Genomic DNA, 21,888 nt, shown 5'->3' on the forward strand with positions numbered 1-21,888 from the left:
CGCACCACCACAGCCCCGGCGTACACCCTTCCTCCCCACTCTCCATGGCCCCGGTGCACCGCTCTTCCCCACCACGTCCTCGGCCGGCCCCCACTGCCCGGTGCACCGCCATCCCTGGCCCCAGTGCAGTTTCTCCCGGTCCGGTGCGCCCTGCTTGTGCCGCGTTGCCCGGGACGCACCCGTCCGCCGGGACCCCCGGCACGTGGGGGAACCGCAGCCCCGAGCGCAGACACCCTCGCCCTGCTCACCTCCTCCACGGTGCAGCCGCTGTGCCCGTCCCAGCGGGCGGTGCTCAGCAGCAGCTCCATTGTCCCAGACCTGCCCCAGCGCAGGCTTTCCCCAACTGCAGCTCCAACCCCAGTGCATGCCCACTGTTGCCATAAGCCCCACCTGGGGCTCATCCCAGCCCCACAGCCAGCAGCTGCAGCCCATCAGGAACCAGGGAGGGGGAATGGCCATCAGCCCCATCACAGACAGCTGGGGCTCCCAGGGTAGCAGAGGCACCCCCACTCCTGAGAGCAGCTTGCTGAAAGCTGAAGGGAGACCCCTGGGGTGTACAGAGAGGAAAAGGGAGTATTGAGGGAACAAGAGAACAAATCCAGAGCTGTGGGTGCAACAAAAGTAAAAAAAAGGCAATGATAGAGCAAACAGAATGACTCTGGGGGCACAAAAGGCAAAGGGAGGGCCCTGCGGCTCACCAAGAAGCACCCAGAAAACTCTGGGACGGGAGAAAACTAAACAGAGAACTTTGTGACATGCTGCAGAGCAAACACAGGGCCCTGGGGCACACCAAAGGCACACAGGGGGCTTGAGGGCAACCCAAAATGTGAATTGAGGGCTCCTGAGGGCATCAGAGGGTAAACACAAGGCTCTGGGGCAAACCAAAATACAAATGAAGGGCCCTGGTGCACACAAAAGGGGCCATAAGGCACATCACAGGGCTCCAAGCAGCTGATGGGACAGTGCCTGCAGGTTCCCCCCATCCCCATGGAAACTATCTCCCAGCTCCAGGCACGCAGGCCCCATCCCCAGACACACAAGGGACATTGCAAAGTGCTGAAAGCAAATCCGGAAGCAGCCTGGGGACCCCTGGAGGGGCCCTGGCTGCCCCCAGGATGATGGGAAACACCACCGCCCCAAGGTCCAGACAATGCAAGGGAAATTCCCCACAGCCCTGCAAACAGCACTGGGTTCCCTGGGAACCGCAGGGACACCAAAGTATGAGGGACTTGGGGACCAGCTCCCAGCACCACACACAATGTGTAACCTCCTTCCCTGGGCATCATCTTCAGGCAAAGCAACGGCAGGAACCACAGACATAAGTGCAAAGAATAAAGCAACTGTTTATTGTTTTACTGCACAGAAACAACACCTGGGCGTGAGTCTGCCATGCTTCTTCCCCTTATCCTGTGACACCTGAAGAGTCATGACCACACCAGCGTTCATCCATCCGTCAGGGAAGGGTCAGCTCCTGCTGCTGCCCTTGTCATGGCAGGTGTCTGAGTAGCCGACAGCCTACCCCCTCCGCTTTTTCCTTCAGGCATAGGATCCAGCTCTGAGAGTTGAGAGGAAAAGGCCTGATCTTGCCTGCCTGTGCTTCTGCCCTACCCCAGACTAGAGCCCTGCAGGACACTTTCACAGCACTCAGCTCACCCATCACATCGCCAGTCTCGGTGTGATGGGCCTGAGCCACACGAAACCCAGACCCTCAGGTCAGCACACAGAGCTGAACGCGGGGTACGGGGGAAAGTTACAAACCCCAAAGGAGGGTTTGCAGCCTGCTGCTTAGGCTTCAGGGCTTACAGTTTATTATCCAAGGATTTAGCCCTTTTCGTTTATCAGTAAGCTGAAAACCCTGCACCCTAAGTGACAAACTGCAAATCTTGGAATGCAAATGGTTGCCAAGGCTTTAAAATTATGGATGAGGTTGGATTTTAAATTCTGTGCCCTGACTGCTAAATGAGCAAACTGTAAACTCTGACTGATAAAGACTGAGCCCCACAAAATAAAGTAATACACCGTAACTCCTGAGTGACAGAACCTCAACAACAAACTAAACAATAAACCTTAAGTGAAAAACTTCAAACCCTCAGCTTTAAGCAAGAAACACCAAAGCACCCATGAGCGTGAGAACCATACAGAGGAGCCATGGGGTTTTGCCCACAGTTTAAGAAGTTTCCCCTTCAGTTAGAAGGGCAGCAGAACAAGAAGACATGCACCAAAATCATGTGACAGTTGCTGTTTATAGGCTTGGTTTTAGCCACCATTCAAATGCGAGCATGTGCAAGAATCACACCACTGGACTGTACTATGCTGCACTTCCACTGAACCTACCTGAAACACTGCAAGCACTAATTCATCTCTGTTACAGACAATTAAATTTTTGGTCCTCTCAGCTCCATGGGCAAACAGCCACAGCCAATGACACCAGTAACCACCTAGGACAAAAACAGCTTCCACCTCCCAGCCCTGCTCACATACAGTGCAGTCCCAGGACTTAACTGTGTCCACGCTGCAAGTCAGAGCTCATCCTCCATGGCCAGCCACAGATCTCGACAGAGCTCCCAGCTGTGTCAACACTCCTTCGACTGCTGGACTATACTTCAGCACCTGCAAAGCAGCCAGAACAGTTACTGAGAAGCACAGCCCTCCTAGAACTACTCCCTAGTCCAAGGCCCGTAATTGTTTCCACAGTTACGGCTGACCCTCTGTGCTGTTTCACTCACCCTCTCTGGCTCCATTTGATCGCAGGGACGTCACAGCGACCCTCACATACAGTCAGGCTCGGTCAGTCACCTGGCCACCTCCAGCCTTTGGTAGATGATACTCCTCAGGGAAACTGCCACTCACAGACACTCTCAGAAAGCGCTGTCCAGCCAAGGCAGGATAAAAACTAAGGCCTCCAAAAACTCCAAACTCTGGAGAGACTGAGCTAATGGGAAACTGACTCTTGCCATGACAGTGACAGCAGGAGGATTTTGCTTCACTTGCTCAGGCTGCCTAGTGGACAACAAAAGTGGCCCAAGTCAGACAGATACTGCTGGAAAGCCCTATGACATAACAGTGTGCCAGAAAGCAGAGTCGAGCACAGGCTCCTGGAAGAGGAGCAGAGCAAGGCTGATGTAGGGAAGACACCAGCTTGCATAAAGGCAGACCTGACAAAAGTGGGCCCGATGCCAGCACCACGACCACAACTCGAGCTGCACCGCACGGCAGCCCTGTCTGCGCACAGGCAGACAAGACGCAGTTACTGCAGGCCGCGCTGACGAGTAGGACAGACGACAACAGCAGCTCCAAACCGCCCTACCATGAGCACCTGCCTTACCACCCGAGTACTCGGAGCCTCTGCTGCTCTCTGCCTCCGTGACACCTTCCTTCCCCAGGAGCCTCTTCACTGCCTACTACATCCCCCACCGCATCTCTGGCCCGTTAGCGCCCCCCCACTGCACATCCACAGCCCTCTGCACACAGAGTCCCTGCAGAGGTGTCTCACGTGACCTGAGCCAGGCAGATCGATGGGACCCACCGGTCGCTGCTGGCACCGGCCCGAGTGACAGGGAAAGAAAGAGAAGGGTGGCGAGCTGGACAGAGGAACAGGGACCGGAACTGGATGGATCCCGTCAGCCTGGAACAGCTCTCGCCACGCTCCAACCCCACTCGCCTGCCGAGCACACAGAGCTCTCTGCGCACCACTGTGCCTAAAGTCTGCTTGTGGGCCTGCTTGCCCGTTTCCCTACGGCTCCAGGGTGCCTGCGTCTGCCAGAGCGAGGCTGCACGCACAGGTCTGGACTGGGGAGGAACCTTGTGTTCAGTCACGGTATTTCACTGCTCCTTGCGCCTTAGCCCCTTTCAGAGGCTTGACCCCAAATTCTCTCAGCCCTTAACAACTTCAGTACGTTCATGGCACCTAGTTTTTCCACATGCTCCAATCTTCCTTGCTCTTTCCTGTCCTGCTCAAAAACCCTCCCAGAACCTGTCTGTACTTACGTGCTTCCTTAAAACAGTACCACTGAAATCAACAAAACGGGCTGAGCTGCTCCTCTTCAAGTTGCCGATCCTCAGAACATTAGCCTGCAAATAAATCAAACCACCAAGGTCACTGCGAGAGTCTCGTTTTGGAGCCGCCCCCCCCCCCCCCCCCCCGCAAAGCTTTCACAATGGTCCCCTAACCCAGGCAAATGCAGATCCTCCCTTAAGCACTGTAACAGTTTTTATTCTGGGGTCCCGAGTTGCTGTTACGACATTAAGCAGCAAAGCAAGGCAAAGACAGCTGGGGTCATAGCTTACCCATCTAGCCACGAAAATTCTTATTTGAGGCCTCACTGCTTTTTCCTGGTAAACAGACCAAAATAAAGCTCCAAAGAGGCAGCTGAGGCTTCACATGGGCCTTGCGGCCCTGCTAGCAACAGCAATGCCGTAGCGACTGGGCTACCGGTTGCTGTTCCCCCCTCCTTTGCTGGTCCGTGAATTGCGGCTTATTACTCACAAGTCCAGTAAGGACGCGGCCAACCCTCCTACGGCCAAAGGCTCCTTGTCAGGACCAGGCGGAGAACCTTTCCGCTGGCGTTTCGATCCTCCTGGCCACTCTTGACATGTGATAACTTACGAAGGGCTGAGGACGGTGGCCTGTAGTTCTTCATGGCAGCACGCAGTCGTTCCCCGACGTTCTGAACGCCTAGGATTAACACAGTTTATAAATACAAAAATACTACCGCTACAGGGTGTAAAGCCCAGCTAAAATTTCTGCAACCAAAGAAAACCTCTTCGTGTCTGACAAAATGAGCCGTGCGCATCAGCGCCTATAGCTCAAGGCTAGCAACCCCTCCCGGGCGACGTTCCTCCGGCAGGCTGCGTACCCGAACTCCCCCATCTTGCCTAAGAGTCTCCGTTGGGACATGACGTAACTTTGCCAGCCAGCGCTTGTTGATGGAGGCATAGTAAAATCCATTGCCCTACAAAAGTATAAAGCAAAGCAAAAACCCCCAAAACCATTCAAAGCTCTGCAGAAAATCATAAGAATCCAAAGTTGCTTATAAGCACAAAAAACAGATCTAATACATGCACACAAGCAAGGTAAACGAGAATACGCAAGCCACAAATACTGCCTCCCCCAACCCCTCTTTTGGAAGCTATGTCGACAGTCAGGCTTGCTGTGAAAGGGAAGGTAGACTAAGTAGCCGCTAGAGAGTAATCTTTCAGAAACCTTCTGCGTCCACGTTTTTGGCACAACCGTGCTCTGTCAGTTCAGACACGCACAAGAAGATCCACTTCTTGTGACACTTGCACAGTAAAGCCCCCACCGCGCCCCGCTCGTTAAGATTAGTGCCCACTGTGCCACTTGTAGAGATGATACTCTGCTGTCTATTTGCTTCCCTGACATTAGCTACTACAGAGGGAATTGAGCAGATGGAATTGCCTCGGTGCTCTGAAAGGGAAAAGCCTCAAAGACAGTTACCAACCAGACTGCTGCTAAACACTCTTTCTCACAGCTGGAGAATTTCTGTTCTGGCCCCAAAGGGGATGCAAGGATGATGCTACTGGCACCCACTTTCCCTTACCGCTGTTTTCTAATGGTGCTGCTCCCACAGAGTCAGCAGATGTGGAAAGTATTGCTGAAAAAGGCTTGCCTTGTCCTGGGAGTTTGAGGGCAGCAGATTTTACAGCCATTTCTTCCAGTCCAGTGAAAGCAGCGTCACGTTCCTTGTTCCATTCCTGACTCCTTTCCAGGAATTTCCACCACGGCCTGCTGATACCGGCAAAGCTATGTTAACACTGCTGGAGGAAATTAAATCCTCCTAAAACTGCTCTAAGTTGGAACTGATGAGAAGGAGCCTTAACTCCACAAGGCTTTAACCTTTCTTCTGTCTGCTGTCTTCCCCTTTCCCCAAGTACCATTGCCAGGCATTTAACCTGGGGCTGCACTAACTGAGCCTTCCTGAAAGCGATCTCTTAATTTTACAATTCGGACACTTCTGTCTCTCTGTCTCTTCAGAGACTCTGGCCACTTGACCACCATTACCCTAAGATAATAGCTTACTATCTTGTAGTTCTTAAAGTATGATGCTTCATAGACACATAAAGTCACACGCGCAAAAATATACGTACGTAGCATACTTTTTGTAACGCGTACAGACCTTCAGACCTTATATGTTGGTGATCTATTAGTCCGACCGCTATTAATGGCAATCCTTCCTCGCCAGGAGGAACGGGCTTTCCCTTTTTGGGCGATGCAGGCAGCTCTCAGTTGGCTCCGTTTGATTTCATTACTTCAGCTTGCTTACGTTTTTCTGGTCTCTTCAACTTCAGCCATGGCAATTAATCTAAAAATTAAATATGACATCTTTCCCTTTCTACATATGCACGTACGATAACAAAACAAAATAGAAACAACCAAAGCAAAACTAAGGCAGACACAGTGAACAATATCCACGGGGTAGGAACGGGTTACTTAGTCTTCAGTGCTGCCTCTGGGAGGCCGAAATAACTAACAGCCATTATCAAGAGTTACCTTAGTCACCCATGCCAGAACACCTCCTACTGCAGCAGGTTCTGGTGATATCAAGGGTCCGCTAAAGTGCATTTTTGCTTCCTTGCTTCATCCTGTCCCTTCGGTATTAATCACCAAAAAACTGCTTGTCCAGCTTTTCTCTTCATCAGCATTTGCTATCGTTGGTTCCATCTCTGTAACAAAGAGAGAAACTTGCATTTTATTTGCTGTGAAACACTTAGACTTATGCATGTTCTTTTTCTCTTTACCGTGTTTTTTTTTTTTCCTGTCCTTTTCCTTAAGGGAAAGGTCTTAATACAGCACTTTGCATCATACTTTACAGGGTAAACAGTTTGGAAACATGACGTACAGCAATTTGGGCTAGGTTATTAGACAGGCAGGCACATCACCTAATACTTACCTACGCCATCTTCCATGAAACCTCATTTTTATTCTGCTTCGGTATTATTGTTACTGTTCAGTATCCTTTCTCAAACCCTCCTATACACACGCTTAACCGACAAGCCTCTCAGTCTTTAGCCACGCGGAAGAACGATAGCACTTGATTTGCCTGTCGCTGCTTCAAACCTATTACCTTTTTGATACAGCTCCTAGATTCCTGTTACACTCGGACGCTGGCCTCACAGGTGATGACCAAAATCAACAACTGGATCGCTAGGTCTAGCTGTTTCTCTTCAAGATGTCCCCCTTCGGTGGACTACCCTGCCAAACAAACCAAGACGACTGACGAGGCCATGAGGGTATCAGATCTTTGGACCACTTCTCCAAGGCTTTCTGGGTGATTGACACAACCGCTTCTCTTCACGTTACTCAAAGCCACGTTCATCTACCACCTAAGACTAAACTGTTTCTATTTTAAGAGGGGACTGCTGTTTGTTGAAACTTTACATGTAGTCCATAACCCGCTACACATCATCTCTAGTCCCTTCTGCTTTCACAACACTTTCAGTAATTAAAGGTGGGAATTAGGAGCACCCGCTGTCCTATGGGCTGGAGTAAGTCATTTCTCCTGCTCTGAGGAGGTGCTGAAAAGCCATGCTGTTTTCTGAAGTAGCATCACTGGGGCTTTCTGTAGCCCACCAGCATTCTCTTAGGCTCTTCCCAAGCCCTGTATTTTTTTAAGGTTATTCCTTAGCCTGCAATTTTATGTTAACGTTCTCCTTAAGCACTGTGCACAGCACAATTATCCCAGACTAGCCGCATTAACAGAGTCCTCTTGCATGCGCAGAGGCTTCTAAAAGAGGCTCAGAAGAAAAGAGAGAAAAGTCTGTTTGTCATTTGTGCACCCACCCGTCAACATTCTTCACCAAGAAGTGCTGTAAATTCCCTTTTCTCTAAAGTGGGACTGAGTCAAAGGGGAGACACAGATTTCTCCCCCCCCCCATATTTATTAGAACACCTCACTGCTGTGGGCACTGGGTCTGGGAGTGGTTTTAGGATTGCTTGGGGCTTTGGGAACATCAGGCTGCTGTGCCACTGCTGGAGACATCCAGACCCCTGTGCAGCATACGTGCAGCTGCCCTCTGCCTGGGGAGGCGTCAGAGGCAATGGAGGTCCCGTCACCACGTACCGCACTGGGGAAGCCGGTGGCTTTGGGGCAGCTGGACAGGAGGGAGCACGGCTCAGTGGGGTTTTCAGTCAGTTGGTGCCCACGTTGGCTGGCACCCACACTCTGTGCCTGGGGGCGGGGGAGGCCTCCGGGTGCCTGGGAGTGTCATTCTTCTATCCCTCCTCTTGCTTGCCTAGCCACAACTTTCAAGGAAATAACTTGGGGCTGCACTAATCGTACCTGACTCAAACTGACACTCAACCTGCTCAGTCCAGAGGTTTTAAACCTCCTCGGGACTTACCAGCACTCTCGGGCGTGCCTGCCGCAACAGGAGCCGTCCTCCCGCCGACGCCGCGCCACAAGTCTGCTCCGGGGCCCACCTGCCTCCCTGTTCCTCCGGGCTGTGTCCACAGCGGCGAGTGCACGCCCCGGCCTGCGCTGGCGAGGAACCGGAGCCCTAAAGGCGACACACGGAACAGGGAAAGTCAGACCCGCGCTCCAGCACACCCTGCCCCGTGCTCCCGGCACGGCACGGCGCGGCACCGAGCCGGGTCCCAGCCCCCCCGCTCGCCGCCTCCACGCACTGACGGCCACAGCGGGCAGGACACAGCCCGACATCCCCCGCTCGCCTCACCGGGGCCCCCAGATCCTCCACTCCGGGCAGCCTCAGCCCTCAACTCGCCGCCGCCGAGCGAAAACCCCGACCGTGCTCGCCGCCATGCTGCTCCCCGCCTCCGCGCAAGCGCTACCCGCCGCGCATGCGCCGGCTACGGACCGGCTCGAGAGGGAGGGGCCGGGGGGGAGAGACGAGACCCGCAATGGCGCCCTCACGTGCTCGCGGCGCGGCAGTGCAGTCGGCCGGCTCACGCATGCGAACCGCAGCCCGCCGCGGACCCGCGGGGCTCCCACCGAGCAGCGAGCGCCCCCACGCTGCCCGTGCCCGAGAGAGCGGCGGGGATCAGCGAGCAGGCTCTGGTGCTGCCCCGGTGAGAGGGCACCGCCCGTCCCCGCGACACCAGGAAGCACCGATAAGGAACAGCTTTCTGCGCTACCGGTCTACGAGCATCGGGGAGGGGCGACGAGCACAGCCCATTCGCTTACCCGTTACCGAAACGGCGAAGAGTAGCGGCGAACACGGCGACCGGCACCGCGCGTGCGTGCGCCGGCTGGCTGCAGTATTTGTACGCGGGGGGAGGGCAGTGGTGGCTGCAGTACTGGCGCGTCGACACCCGAGGGCAGCAGTGAGCAGGGGAAAACCAGTGCGCATGCGCTCGCCTTACGGGTGCAGAGCTGCGCATTGGACACGCGAGGGCAGCAGTGAGCGCGGCGGAACGCAGTGCGCAGTGCGCATGCGCGCGCGGTTCATGTGCAGTACTGATTTTTTTGACACCCGAGCGACACGTGTCCGGTAAAGAACACACGGGCCACTGCTACAGGGCGAGGAAGGCACAGGCACCTGGAACTACAGCTGCTGGCTTGCCACAGAGCACAACGTGGCCGGCTGGTGGGAACCTCACTGACAGAGAACTGCACCTCCTGCCACCTCGAGAGGCGCAACATGATCTCCCAGAAGGCCAATATGGGAAGACTACACCTCCCGGCATTCCCTGCAGACTAAAACAGCTGCCGGGAAAACCACTGCCAGAAAACTATACCTCCCAGCATGCCGTGCAGGCTAAAATGGCCACCCGAAAGCCCAGTGCCGGAAGACTACTGCTCCCGGCATGCCGCGCCAAAACGTCATGGCCGCCCAAGGAGCCCGGTACCGGAAGACTACTGCTCCCGGCATGCCCGGGGTGGGGTGGGGGGTGCGGCAACGCTCTGTGAGGTTTGACCCTCTGAGGATTCCGTCTCTCCCCCCCCCCCCCTTCCCGCCGCACGCCCGCCCTCGGGACCCGGATACCGCCGCGGAGCCCGGAGCGCGGCCCCGCGATCCCCCAACACCGGCCCGGGACCCCCCCCCCCCGACACTGTCCACGGAAGGACTGTTTTTTTTCGGAACGCGACGGCAGCTGCGAGCACGGCGGGAAGCAGTGCGCGTGTTGCGAGTGCCGTTCTGCTTTTTCGACACCCGAAGGCAGCCGTGAGCCATGTTAAGCCAGTGCGCATGCGCGAGCCGCTCTGTGCAGTACTTGCCTGTCATCAGCCGAGGTCGGCGGTGAGCTCGGCTGTGAACTAGTGCGCATGCGCGCGGTCCCTCCCCGCAGTGCCGGCTGGTCGTCGTGCGCGGACAGCAATGAGCGGGCCGGGGCCGCGGGGGCGGGGGGGGGGCGGCGCATGCGTTGTTCGCCCGGATGCAGTCCTGGTTTGCGATCAGGCGAGGGCTGCACCGAGCCGCCTTTAGTAACCGAACCGGCTTTAGTAACAAAGCTTTCATTTGAACAGCATTGCAAAATAGTCTACAGACAAGACGATAGCTTTCCCGCCGGAGCCGGGCAGCGCGCGCCGCCCTCCAGCGCTGCTTCCCGACGTGCTCGGCGCGCGCGCGCCTGCCGCCCGCACCCCCCCCCCCCAATGGCTGACGGCGACCATCTCTCCTACCGGCGCGCCCTTGACGTCATCGCGCCGCGACTGCAGCGGGAGGGGCTCGGCCGCCGCCATGGTGCAGCTCGGTGAGTGCCCCGCGGGCGCGGGCCGCCGCCTCCTCTTCCGCCCCGTAACCGCCCCGCGCTCTCTCCGCAGCTAGCCGCCTGCTGAAGAGCTACCGGGGCGGGCACGTCGTGATCCGCTTCGCCCTCGGCGGCTGCACCAACCGGCCCTTCTTCCGCATCGTGGCGGCGCACAGCAAGCGCGCCCGCGACGGGAAGTACCTGGAACAGCTCGGCTGCCTCGACCCGCTGCCCAACGCCCACGGCGAGAAGGTGGCGGGCCTCAACCTCGAGCGGCTGCGGCACTGGCTGGGCTGCGGCGCGCAGCTCTCCCGGCCCGCCGAGAAGCTGCTGGGTAGGCGCGGGGCCGGGGGGTGGGCGCGGACCTGGGGCGCCTCCCCACAGCTCACCGTCTCTTCTTGCAGGCCTGGCGGGCTTCCTGCCGCTCCACCCCATGACGGTGACTGGCGCCGAGCGGCTGCGGCGGCGAGCGCAGGAGGTTGCCGCGTCCCCCACGGGCAGTTCCGGCGGGCCCACCGAGGCACCCTGAGCGATGCCCCGCGGCTGCCCAGCATCCCAGGACAACGGCCCGCGGGCAGCCTGCCCCGTCGTGCCTGACTGCATTAAATGTGTTCTCTCTCCCCCCCTTCTTCTGCATGTTCTGCTTTCTCCAGACTCAGCTCTGAAAAGTTACCGTTGCTGCCCAACTTATGTGCAGCAAACATGAAGCCTGGGGCCTTGTCCTTATTATCACGTGGGTATGGAGCCATTCCAGGAGGCACAATGTGGCTTTTGCTAAAAGGCACATTACTGGCTATAGCGTGTCACTTTCTGCAACCATGGCATATGACTACTGCCAGTTTCCATTTGCCTGCTGCTCCTTTCTCAAGTGTTTTGATTGCCTGGGTATCATTTGGCTAAAACAGGACAGTCCAATAGTCCAAGCGATCCCTCATGCAGGCAAATGTAAATGGGCTATAGCTACTCTTCTGTTTTTTTTTCTCCAGAGAAGTTCTGGTGCTTTTTGTTCATGTGAAGCAGTGTTGAAGGGAAAGGTTTCAACATCAGTTAAAGAGGGAGTGGGGTTTGCCTGAAGTGAAATATGAGCCTTATTACTTTGTTTGCTCTTATCCTGATCTTGAGAAGTAGGAAACTCACTGAAGTTCCTCTCCTATCTCAGATGCACCTCTTGCTTTTGGGGATTTCTTTTGGCACAACTCTTACGCTATTTTACAAAATCAGGTAATGACTAGTTTTCAGTTTTGTTTCCCAGTAAGGCTTGTGCTGTACCCACCCAGGCAGAGAAAGGAATAGAGCAATTTCATCTAAGGAAAGTCCTTTAACAAAATCACAATACTGAGGACAGGTGGGTTACTTCTGGTTAAAGACGGAAGATTACAGCAGATGATGAAAAATTATTATCTGGAGAGGGTGAGGCTGTGAATGGTAGTATTGGTTTATATAATACCTTCTCCTTCTTCCATATGCTTGACATTTTCAGAGTCATATTTTATATAACATTGTGATCTGTAGTTTGGTAGGGGTTTCTAGGAAGCTCCTCTGTAGTTTATTCTGGATTTCCTTGCTTCAAAGACAAAGGTTTTATGAAATGAAGCACTCTGCAAAACAGCTTAAGTCACTCCTGCGCTTTTGTACCTGCCTCTGCACTGCAGTTTACCACACCACTGGGCAGTCTTCAGTCCACCTTATGGCTGGACTGCACAAACCAAGTAAGGAAGGGAGCTGCACCAGCGCAAGAAATTAACAGGCACTTTAGGGCTACCTACTGGAAATCTCCTTTAAGCTGTTTTCCAAGGCTCTAACATAATCCTGCTGAAATGTGCAAATAAATGTTCCGAAGAGACCTTTTCATCTGAAGTAATCGGCACCGCAGACCACTGCTCTCTTTAAGATCAGTGAGCCTCCCAGTAAGCAGACTGAGGCAGTTCACGTTTCTCATCATCTGCTTACAAGTTGAGATTTTCTTCCTAAACTAAAGCCTTCTAGCCTTTATGCCTCATCACAAGTTTGAAGCATTTGTTAAAAACAGCTTGGTTTGCCGTGCTTGGAACACAGATACAAAAGATGCTTCCCCTCAAACTGCATTGGTCAGTTAAAAAACAAAAAGTGTACCAAGTTTTTTATAGCTGAACAATTGGGATTTTGTTGGAAAACTGCTTATTACATTCCTCTTCAAGTTTCACTTGTATGGAAAACACCTTTCAAATAGTGTGTTTTTTACCAATACCCTTAAATTCCCCGTTGTTAAAGTAGTTCCTGAAAGCTTGGCGAACTCTATACTCTCACTAACCAAAATCTTCATTTCTGCTCTGAGGCTGTCACTTCCTCTGTTGGCTGTTCCACAGACTGCTGCAAAAACCCCTGCTATCCTTTGTTTGAAAAATGTATTGCTGGACACCAGGAAAAGAAAGTGGCTGGGGGGGGGGGGGGGGGGGCAGAGAAGCTTTCCTACACTGCAAATAGGGATGATATACTATCACATTGTTCTTCTCAGTCTACTCATTTTACATGCATGTTTCACATTTGAATTCCTGTCTGACTTACATTACTCATTGGCTGCCTTCTTCCCGCTCCCTGAATGCCTGTATGTTCTGTAAAACAGGCAGGCTGATGAAGCAGTCTCCTCTTCATTTACTGTTATTATGGGTGTTATTTGGGTATTGGACTAAGTTGTTGCCTTCCAAATCCAGTGTAAAAGTTCTCAGTTACTCCCAGGGCAGCAAGTTCTATACACAAAAATTCTCTTTATTCAATGCAGCTACCATTTCTGCACAGTTAAAAAAAAAAACCCAAAAAACAAAAACCCAAAGCTTTTATCATGAAGGACATCCTATATTGCATACAACAATGTCTTCGCAGAGTCTTCACACTTTTCAAGAAACAGAACAGACAGCAAAATCCAGAAAATGAAGGATTCTGGTACAAGACCTCTAATTTGTCTTGGTGCTGTTTAAGACACTGCTGCTGTACAGCTTGTGTTTTCATCTTGGGTGCTCTATTCTGACATCTGGCACCTGAAATGCAAGTCCACTTTCACTGGCAACTTCTGCTCACTTTGCTACAGAAACAGCGGCCAATGGTTTCAAAAACGATTGGGACTGACCTCACGATGGGGCCCCGCCGCTCCTTCAGGCCCCTCAGGAGTCACCACTGTCCACAACCAATGACAGGGATGGTCTCTGCCTGGCCATGAAATGGCACCTTCTGCCAATGAACCTCAGGGAAAGTTGCAGCCCCAGCGCTCCCCTGGAAAGAAACAGTGGTGGTTCCCGTGGCAGTGCAGGCCCCTCCCCAGCTCACTGCCTTCCAAAAGGGCAGCGGCCCCTCCGCCCACCCCCCCAACACCATCAACTTTCAGGCACCTCGCTCAGCACAATGGGCAATGTTTCCCAGCCACCTCAGATCAAGCCAAACGCCATTGGCCCCACAACCCCCAGCTCTCCCCCAGAGAATGACGACACTGTGTTTCTGGCACCACTGCGCTCCACAGCAAGCCAACGGGTAATGCCCCGCTTCCCCGCTGTGGTGACCATGGGCCCCAGGGGTACAGAAGGGCTCCTGCCACCTCACAGGAAGAACGAGCAGTGCCAGCGTACCGCAGCCACTGATTTGCCCTCACCTTCATGCAGACAGGAAAATGTTTCCTGCAGTTCCCCATACCCACCACCAGCACAGTCCCCTACGAGCACATTTTTGGCCACCGCCAGCATCATCCCAGAGATGGATGAGCCCACTACTCCACAGGACATGGGGATGCAGGGGCCCAGAGCACTGCCACACGTCCTCCACCCTGCCCGAGAAGCAGTGAGACGGCCTGCCACGCAATGATATAGCGGAGACGGTGACAGCCCTGTTGCTTTTATTGATTTCCCATGTGGCGAGGCATCACGCGCTGGGCACGAGTGGCTGCTGCTCCTCGAGCAGCTCCTCGCCAGGCGGCAGCTCGTAGACGACGCAGAGGGAGGAAAAGAGGCAGCCCAGGAAGGACACGAGACAGGCGAAGTACATGACGCCGCTGGCGCTGCCCACTGCCGCCGTCAGAGGCCCCATCACCACGGCCACAAGGATCTGAGCCAGGAAGTACTGGCAGCTCAGCAGGGAGATGTCCACGCCCATTCCACGTCGCGTGCCTTCCGCCTGCGAGCCGGCGAACTACAGGGGACACAGTGTGAGGGGGGGCTGCTGCCAGAACCACCCCCACCCCCAGCCCCCCGCACTCACCTTGCGACTCTGGTAGTAGTCACACAGCAGGGAGTAGGGCAGCGTGCAAAGCGTGGCAAAGAGGATGCCATAGGTGGCACACAGTGACAGCACCACATACACGTTTCTGGAGAGCGTGGCCAGCCCAGTGCCCAGCCCGAAGGCAAGGTATGCCACAAAGTAGAGAGTCCGCGTGCTGAACCTCTCCTCCAGCTTCTCCAGCATGGCTGCAAGACAATGCCACAGCGTCGCAGGGCAGCGTAGACCGTGGCCCTTCCCAGCCACTAGCCAGGTGGCAGGGCTCAAAGGGTGCAAGGCTGCCCCCTCGGGCCCCGCTGCCTGGTCATTGGGCAGCAACGGCTAGGTGGTGACTGTTAGGGCCTCGGGTAACTGGCGGCCTGCAGGCATGTGTCCAGCATCCCCTCCAAACGCCCCCCCTCGACGCAACCTGGTCGCACGGAGCACGCAGTGGAGCTGCGGCCTGCCGGTGTGTCCCTGTCCTGTGGGGAGGAAGGGGGAGCTGCTGTGTGGGGTGGATACGGTGTTAGGGTGCTGTGGTGACCCCATGGTGCTCGGCCGGGTGCGTAGGTGTGCTGAGTGCTGCTGTGCTCAAATTGCGCTTAGGGTAGCAGTGTGCACTTCTAGAGTTAATGTACATTGAAAATGCCACTTGTGAAAGGAACCCTGCGGTAACAGAAATGTGTTTTCACTGGACTGCTGACCTTCTCTGCTCTCAGCACAGGCCATGCTAACTAGCAGAGATGATACTGTGAAAAACCAGTGTACTCATTCAGCATTCATGCCATGTGGTAGCCAATATGCAACACACAAATGCCAGAGTACTTGTTGCAGAAGCACCACTTCAGGAGCAGGTATATCATACTGTCAGCAGCATACAGGGTGGCTTTACTTAGTACCTGAATAGAACGCAGCACTGAATGCATAGATGCACATTCCCCAGCAGCCCATGGTGACCCCAGCGTTGTACTTCTGATACTCATCTGAGTTGTGAGGAGCTTTCGGATTCCCTTGGAACACTACTTCTCCCATGAAGTCGGTGTAGAAGAGCAACATCCCCTCAAATGAAAGCCAACCTGAAAGAAGCCAGAAATAACCTATTAGGATTGCTGAGTACCTGTTCCCCCTTGTAAGCCATGGATGCTATTATCTACCTTTCAAATTACAACGGAAGACAGGTTGTGCAATGTTAATATTACATAATGCTTAGGCCCATTTTTCTGAGACTGCTTTTCTCTGTGTATTTTGCTGTAATGTTTGTCAAAGCAATTCAGGATGTTAAACATTAAGATTTATCCCTTGAATTCCCACATGGAATCCTAGAGGCAAACTACAGGTTACCGAATATTGGTTTTAGCAAGACAGAAAAATAGATGACAGCAGTCTGAACTACCTTCAGCTTTTGACAGGACACGAGGCTCAGTTTTGCACAGAGTAACTTAACACATACTAGTTTCAGAGCGCTGTTGTCCTCCCACAATTAGCTGGAAGGAGCGCTTCTTATGTCATGGTTGCAGCTCCACAGGACTTCTGACACAGTAAAAACCCCTACTCACAAACCCATGTCAGGGATGCCGATGCAGGCAATCTCTTAATTCCTTCCACAGCCTATGAGTATTAACTAACTGTTATCTTCTGTCCAACTTGGTATAAATTGAACTGCTTGCAGGCCCTCCCTAACCACCAGTCATGCATTAGTAGGAGTGAAGGTAACAGTACAGGCACTCCTGCAATGCTGCATTCTCTGTCGCCTCACAGCCTGTTCTGGGGCCCCTAAATACATGCTGACAAGGGGGGAAGGGGCGCAGCAAATGCTGGTCTCGGATGTAAGCAGGAAAATACCATTAATCTTTCCCACCCTGCTCAATAACAGCTCCAATTTCAGAGCTTTGAGGCAGGTTTATACCGTTTTAATTCTGTTGTTAGTGAAGCTTCTCTTGTGTTCCAGCACAAATATTCAGCTCAATGGCTGTGCTGATTTAAACCAATGTTATTCCCCTTCTAGGAACGTAGGCCTTACTGTTTTTTATTTCTTAGCGTTCCGAAAACCTAAATACCAGAAAGTATCTTACTGGTCAGTGTAATGGAACAAATTAGTAGCCATTGCAACAATAGATAAAATACTTAAAAACAAGACAGCACTTTCTGATTACCTAGGAAGTGGTTGATGCAAAGGTTACGCAGAGCCTTGGGCATGTGGCAGATGGTTAAAAACAGAAGTTTCAGGGAGAGTGGTTGCTCAGAGGTCTCACCTGATCCATTCAGCTCACTCTCGTACTTAACACCATTCAGCAAGATATTAGCAACCTGCACCGTAAAAATTCCCAGGTCAACAAACACATTAAGAAAAATCCAAACAGCCTTTGAGCAAAACTATGCAATATTACACAGCTATGTGATCATTTCAACATTAAGCTGCTGTTGCAGTATGTTGATTTGAAGATTAAGAACAGCATTTTGAGGTAAGCACAGCTGTAAGTTTAGCCTTAGAACAAGTACAAATGACAGTACTGTGCTGCAGCTTTCAGTGTACTTGAAGCAGTACTCTCCACTTTTCTGGAGTAATTGGCAACCCAATTCAAATGCCAGCATAAGCGAGCATAACTTTCATTGCATTTAATAGGAGCTGTACCCAGAATCAGGTGAATTTGCCCCCTGAAGTTATACAGTTAGTGAAGAAAAAGAGGCAAGTTTTAACAATTTTATTTTCATTACTTGCTGTCCTTGATACTTGACTCCTACGTGCACAGTATGTAAAGACCTGATCCTAATAAAGTCTGTTCTCACAAACTGGGTCAGAATACAGTAACAGAAGCAAATAAATAATAAAACAAACAAACAAAAAAAACAGGACTGTTTACCTCATCCCGGATCATAAAAAAATAGGCCAGCATACAGAGGTCTCAGACATTCCAAGTTATCACCAACAGTGGGGGGTGAGGCCACAGTCTTTTCCCTGAGTAAGGGAAACCTCACCTCCCTGATGGAACCAGGAGTAATGACTGCCATAAGGAGAAGCTCATGGAAGAATCCTATCCCTGGCCCTATCTTGCAGGTATTTCTGTGGAAAGGGAAGATACAGGCTCAATAAAAACGTGTCTTTTTCTGCTCTCGCTTGGTAACTTCCTGGGTGGCGAAGCAGGGCTAAAAATACCAACCTGACTTTCACACATGGACTGGAAGGCGTGAAACACTCACATATCTGCTATCTTAACAAAGGCAGTTCACAGATTGCCAGTCATAATTCACGTCCTGCCCATCATTTCATCAATACAGTCATAGCAGGTGCTCTGTTCCTGTAGTAACTTTTGTAGGCAAACTGTCATGAGGAGTATTTAATCACGATTTTATGTGCCAAATATTTAAAATAATATTAAGAGACTAACGAATGCTCAGGTTTGCACGGTTATGGGTTTACATGGTTTACGTTGTTTTTCTGCCCTTACCTGTTGGCTGAAAGTTACATTTCTTCTTCTGCTACTTTCTGGACAATGTCCTGTTACAATGTCCGGAATAGCCAAGGTCTGAGGTCTTTTCAGGATCCCCGATGACCGTGGCTTTATTGCATCCAGTGAGCCCACCCTTAGTGCCTCGCCATCAGCCCCTGGAGTTATGCTGCTCTCCCCTTGCTCCAAAATTCCGTTTTCTTGGTGGTAACAGCCATCTGGCACCCGGGGAAAGCTGACACTGACAGGCTGCCTGGGCATGCTAGCTGGAAGTGCTAAGTAACTATTGTGCCCGCCAGTAAAACAGTCTATAAGCACACTGTCAATATTTGAAGTCCCAAATGATGATGCAAACTCATTAATTCCTGTCAACGAATTGTCTCTGCTGACAAAACTGCCATATTTGGGCGTGAGTGGGCTGAGGGGAGAAATTGGACTTGTAAAACTTGCATATAAGTGAGCTGAGTTATGAGAAGCAACATTTTCATTTACACCTTCCTCAAAGAAGAGAGGTGGGGAAGGAGGGAGAGGAAGACTTGGACTCTTCATCACCTTTTTCTTCTTGCTAAAGGACCTCAGGGGTCTTTCTGGAATGCTAATTAGCGTCAACACAGTAGTGATCGTCAGTGTAATTGAGGTGAAGACATAGATGACACGAAGTTGCCCTCCCACAGCTTTTCCAAAACTGGTTTTATCCCAATGTATTCCTCCAACAACATAACCAAAGCCACCTCCAAGACCTGGTGGAAAAACAGAGCTGAGATTATCTTCCCTAGCCAATCCTTCAAGTCAGTAACAGCACAGCACTATTTGATAAGTCGTGTGCAGACTCCAATGTATTAGTTTTATTCTACTACTTAATCCCTTTTTAACTCAAATGCAGTAATGTAGTAATTTGCACCACAAGGACAGTCTGAATGTGCAGAGTACAGAAAGAGGGAGAAGGTCAGCACTGTAGAAGCAATGACACAAAGAATTAAAAACACTAGCTCTTTCTTTGCCAAGGACAAATCGCTTTATCTTTGGCAATTTCAGTCTGTAAAACAGAACACTCTTCACCAGCCACATGGCAAGGTTCTGCAATCAGTCAGCTAAGACCATTTCTCTGAAAGGTAAATTAAAATCCAATTTCCTCGCTCGCTAAGAGGAATACAGTTCTATCTGCTTCCAAGATAGACTGAATCATTTCAGAAGTGTAGCAAGCTCATTATTCAGCAACATGTCAGCACTGTACAGAACTGCCGCTGCACTACTGTAGATGAACAAGGAAGTTCTGAGGGCACCACACCCCACTCTCACTCCATTCACATGGCGACAGCCTTATGACGCTGTCCTTTTCTTCCTTATATACATGTTGAAGAGCGTAAAAAGTCTCTAATGGAGAAGAAAACTAGATTGTGGCATTACAGCAATTCAAAATGTCAGGAACAAGAGAGCAGAGCACCTCGTATGCTCTACCCACTTCAACAAAGTGACTAAAGAAGGTCTATTTCCCACATTTGTGGTAAGCTGAACCTCCTCCCTCAAGGGATAATTTTGTTTCCCTAGGTGTTGTAAAAGACATGAGGGGCACCTTAGGATGGCCAACCCAGGGCCGTGCCTTGCTCGACTTCCGGCAGCTACAAAAGCCTCTTGCAGTAAGTAAAAGTTTTCAAAGTTAATTATTGCTAGCTGTGTATTCAGCTATGCTTATAGTGGAAAAGACCCATAATTTACACTCTGCTTCCTCACAGCAAGACTTAATTCACTTGGGGTTCAGCAAGGAAGCACCAAGAAAGCATACCTGCTAACAAAGCATGGATATTGAGGCCCCTGTCTTGATCTGCTGGGCTGCACACGTCCATCATGTAGGCGTGACTGGGATTGTCTGCCGAATCCGCGCTGAAGTCCATGAGGATGACACCACAGACTGTAAGAATGATTCCCCATTTGTGGTTATTCACAGAGTCAGACAAAGCACTGCCAATATCTCTGCCATTCAGCATAAGCGAGAGCCCCAGCAATGCTCCTGAGAATAAAAATAAATCAGAATAAATCAATCACTCCTAAGGAAGAACTGCATCACTGCATGGTCTCTGAAAGCGTTATGCTACCACCAAAGCATTGCAGCAAGCATTACTGCTCTTGTTCAAATCATCGCAGACCTGGGAATGCGTGTGGCTTATAGCATACAGATATCCTTTTCCACTGTTTGAGCTCACAAATGCCTGGAGTTGTGGTTGGCCACAGGAAAACTTTCCAGATTCTCAAAATGTCAGCTCTTCAGACTCTGACACGAGAGACCCAACCATTCATGCATGGATCTCCAGCTGTCAAAGCATCACCTCAGTATCACTCATCACTTTCTTCAGACCCATAATACCCAACACTGCCTCCCAACAACATTAGAGGCCTTTTGTTCAGCCTAGTACCGTAAAGGATGACATGAGATGTGTAATATTTCTACTTTACAAGTGTTATGCCCACGATTTCTAAAAGACGCACCTATTGCTAAGACCAGAATGAAGGGTCTTCTCCTCCCGAATCTTGATGTGCATCTGTCACTCCAGGCCCCCAGCAAAGGCTGCAGCAAGAACCCTAAAAGAAGAGGGACTCACCAAAAAGTGGCAGTTTTTCTACAGGCCTGTTTCACAGGGGATTTAGAAGGGATAGTTTAAAAGGCAGGACTCCGTAGCATAGTGACGCCCCCCCCAGTCGGTACTAGTCACTCAGATGTACACACAGTTTAGTTCTCGGAATCTCCCAGGTTGGGGACCGAATAGTCTAACACGCTACTGTTCATTTAGGACTGGACCGAAAATGCAGTTCACTCTGCTTCAGTAGCACGGCAGAGATTAACATCAGGTTAAAAATAGGAGTACAACAACTATACATCCTAAAGCACTCTGTTACTTACAGACTATTTCACTCACCCGTCTTATATTGGAGACTCCCTATAAAATTATCTTGGAAGATAGCAGGAAGTCAACATGCAAGTTGGGAAGGTGCCTAGATTACTCTGCCCCAGTCTGTGAGTAGGGGGGAAGTGGTCTATCTACACTCCTATTTTGAAGCACATTCTGGGAGTACAATGAAAGGGAGAACAATGCTTCCAAGCGGCAATAACCCATCTTACGGTTCTTCCTATAGTAATGGATATGCTTCCAGCCCTATCTCCATGCAAAGGCAAGTAATGCAACGCCAGTAATAGTAGTGGATGTTTGATCAACAAAGCACAACCTTTCATTATTGGAATATCTTGTTTGTTTCAGAAAATTAAACAGGAGAAGGCAACCCCACTCCGTTTTTTCACACACCGATGGGAACTGTCTGCGTATTCTTCTTTCTCAGGGATGTAAATGCACGCACTGATCATCTTTTGTTAGTTTTTAAACATACAAACTGAGTAACCAAAGCTCACCCTTGCACAAAATGTAAGAGATTGAGAAACCATTAACAGAACAGACTTTTTGGTTGCACCAGGCCCATTTCAGGCAATGCACAGAAAGAATTATTCTCCGTTCAGTTCTCTAAAATTACGCTGAGCGATTCTTAACCTTCACAGCATGTGGGCTATAC

General features: G+C 51.4%; 2 protein-coding genes and 1 long non-coding RNA gene across 29 annotated transcripts in view; 1 reads left to right on the forward strand and 2 right to left on the reverse strand.

Moving 5' to 3' along the window:
- Nucleotides 1-1,323: 1,323 nt before the first annotated feature.
- Nucleotides 1,324-9,423, reverse strand: LOC136994238 (uncharacterized). 14 transcript variants are annotated; one of them, XR_010886396.1, is made up of 11 exons: nt 8,692-8,777; nt 8,359-8,514; nt 7,083-7,210; nt 6,509-6,681; nt 6,135-6,320; nt 4,487-5,746; nt 4,288-4,332; nt 3,988-4,071; nt 2,727-3,000; nt 2,503-2,610; nt 1,324-1,555 (listed from the first exon to the last, which is right to left on the reverse strand). It is a non-coding gene; the product is annotated as an uncharacterized lncRNA (long non-coding RNA). The 14 variants fall into 14 exon arrangements; XR_010886393.1 differs by having other exon boundaries at nt 3,988-4,675; nt 5,628-5,746; XR_010886390.1 differs by having other exon boundaries at nt 3,988-4,952; nt 5,628-5,746.
- A 510-nt stretch (nt 9,424-9,933) lies between these two features.
- Nucleotides 9,934-12,274, forward strand: MRPS16 (mitochondrial ribosomal protein S16). Of its 4 annotated transcripts, none has more exons than XM_067311257.1 (4): nt 9,934-10,215; nt 10,443-10,669; nt 10,740-11,000; nt 11,071-12,274. In XM_067311257.1, exons 2-4 carry the CDS (start codon nt 10,657-10,659, stop codon nt 11,193-11,195), a joined length of 399 nt encoding a protein of 132 aa, XP_067167358.1. In that variant the 5' UTR covers nt 9,934-10,215; nt 10,443-10,656; the 3' UTR covers nt 11,196-12,274. The 4 variants fall into 4 exon arrangements, with proteins under 4 accessions (XP_067167358.1, XP_067167357.1, XP_067167359.1 ...); XM_067311256.1 differs by having other exon boundaries at nt 9,934-10,208; XM_067311258.1 differs by having other exon boundaries at nt 9,934-10,149.
- Nucleotides 12,275-14,503: 2,229 nt separating this feature from the next.
- The window catches only part of SLC45A1 (solute carrier family 45 member 1), a 76,628-nt gene continuing 69,243 nt past the window's right edge, over nt 14,504-21,888 (reverse strand). For all 11 annotated transcript variants that reach the window (XM_067311246.1, XM_067311247.1, XM_067311245.1 and 8 more), the window contains 7 exons: nt 20,815-20,907; nt 20,114-20,338; nt 18,331-19,070; nt 17,038-17,191; nt 15,784-15,960; nt 14,888-15,093; nt 14,504-14,818 (listed from right to left, as the gene is read on the reverse strand). In XM_067311246.1, the coding sequence (XP_067167347.1) occupies nt 14,552-14,818; nt 14,888-15,093; nt 15,784-15,960; nt 17,038-17,191; nt 18,331-19,070; nt 20,114-20,338; nt 20,815-20,907 (1,862 nt within the window). In that variant the 3' untranslated portion in view covers nt 14,504-14,551. The remainder of the gene's footprint in view (nt 14,819-14,887; nt 15,094-15,783; nt 15,961-17,037; nt 17,192-18,330; nt 19,071-20,113; nt 20,339-20,814; nt 20,908-21,888) is intronic.

This window comes from Apteryx mantelli, chromosome 26, assembly GCF_036417845.1.
Source record: "Apteryx mantelli isolate bAptMan1 chromosome 26, bAptMan1.hap1, whole genome shotgun sequence".
NCBI lineage: Eukaryota > Metazoa > Chordata > Aves > Apterygiformes > Apterygidae > Apteryx > Apteryx mantelli.

Coding starts and splice junctions, on each gene's coding strand:
- MRPS16 (XM_067311257.1), top strand. Junction 11,001..11,070: donor GCCCGCCGAGAAGCTGCTGG/GTAGGCGCGGGG, acceptor CTCTTCTTGCAG/GCCTGGCGGGCTTCCTGCCG.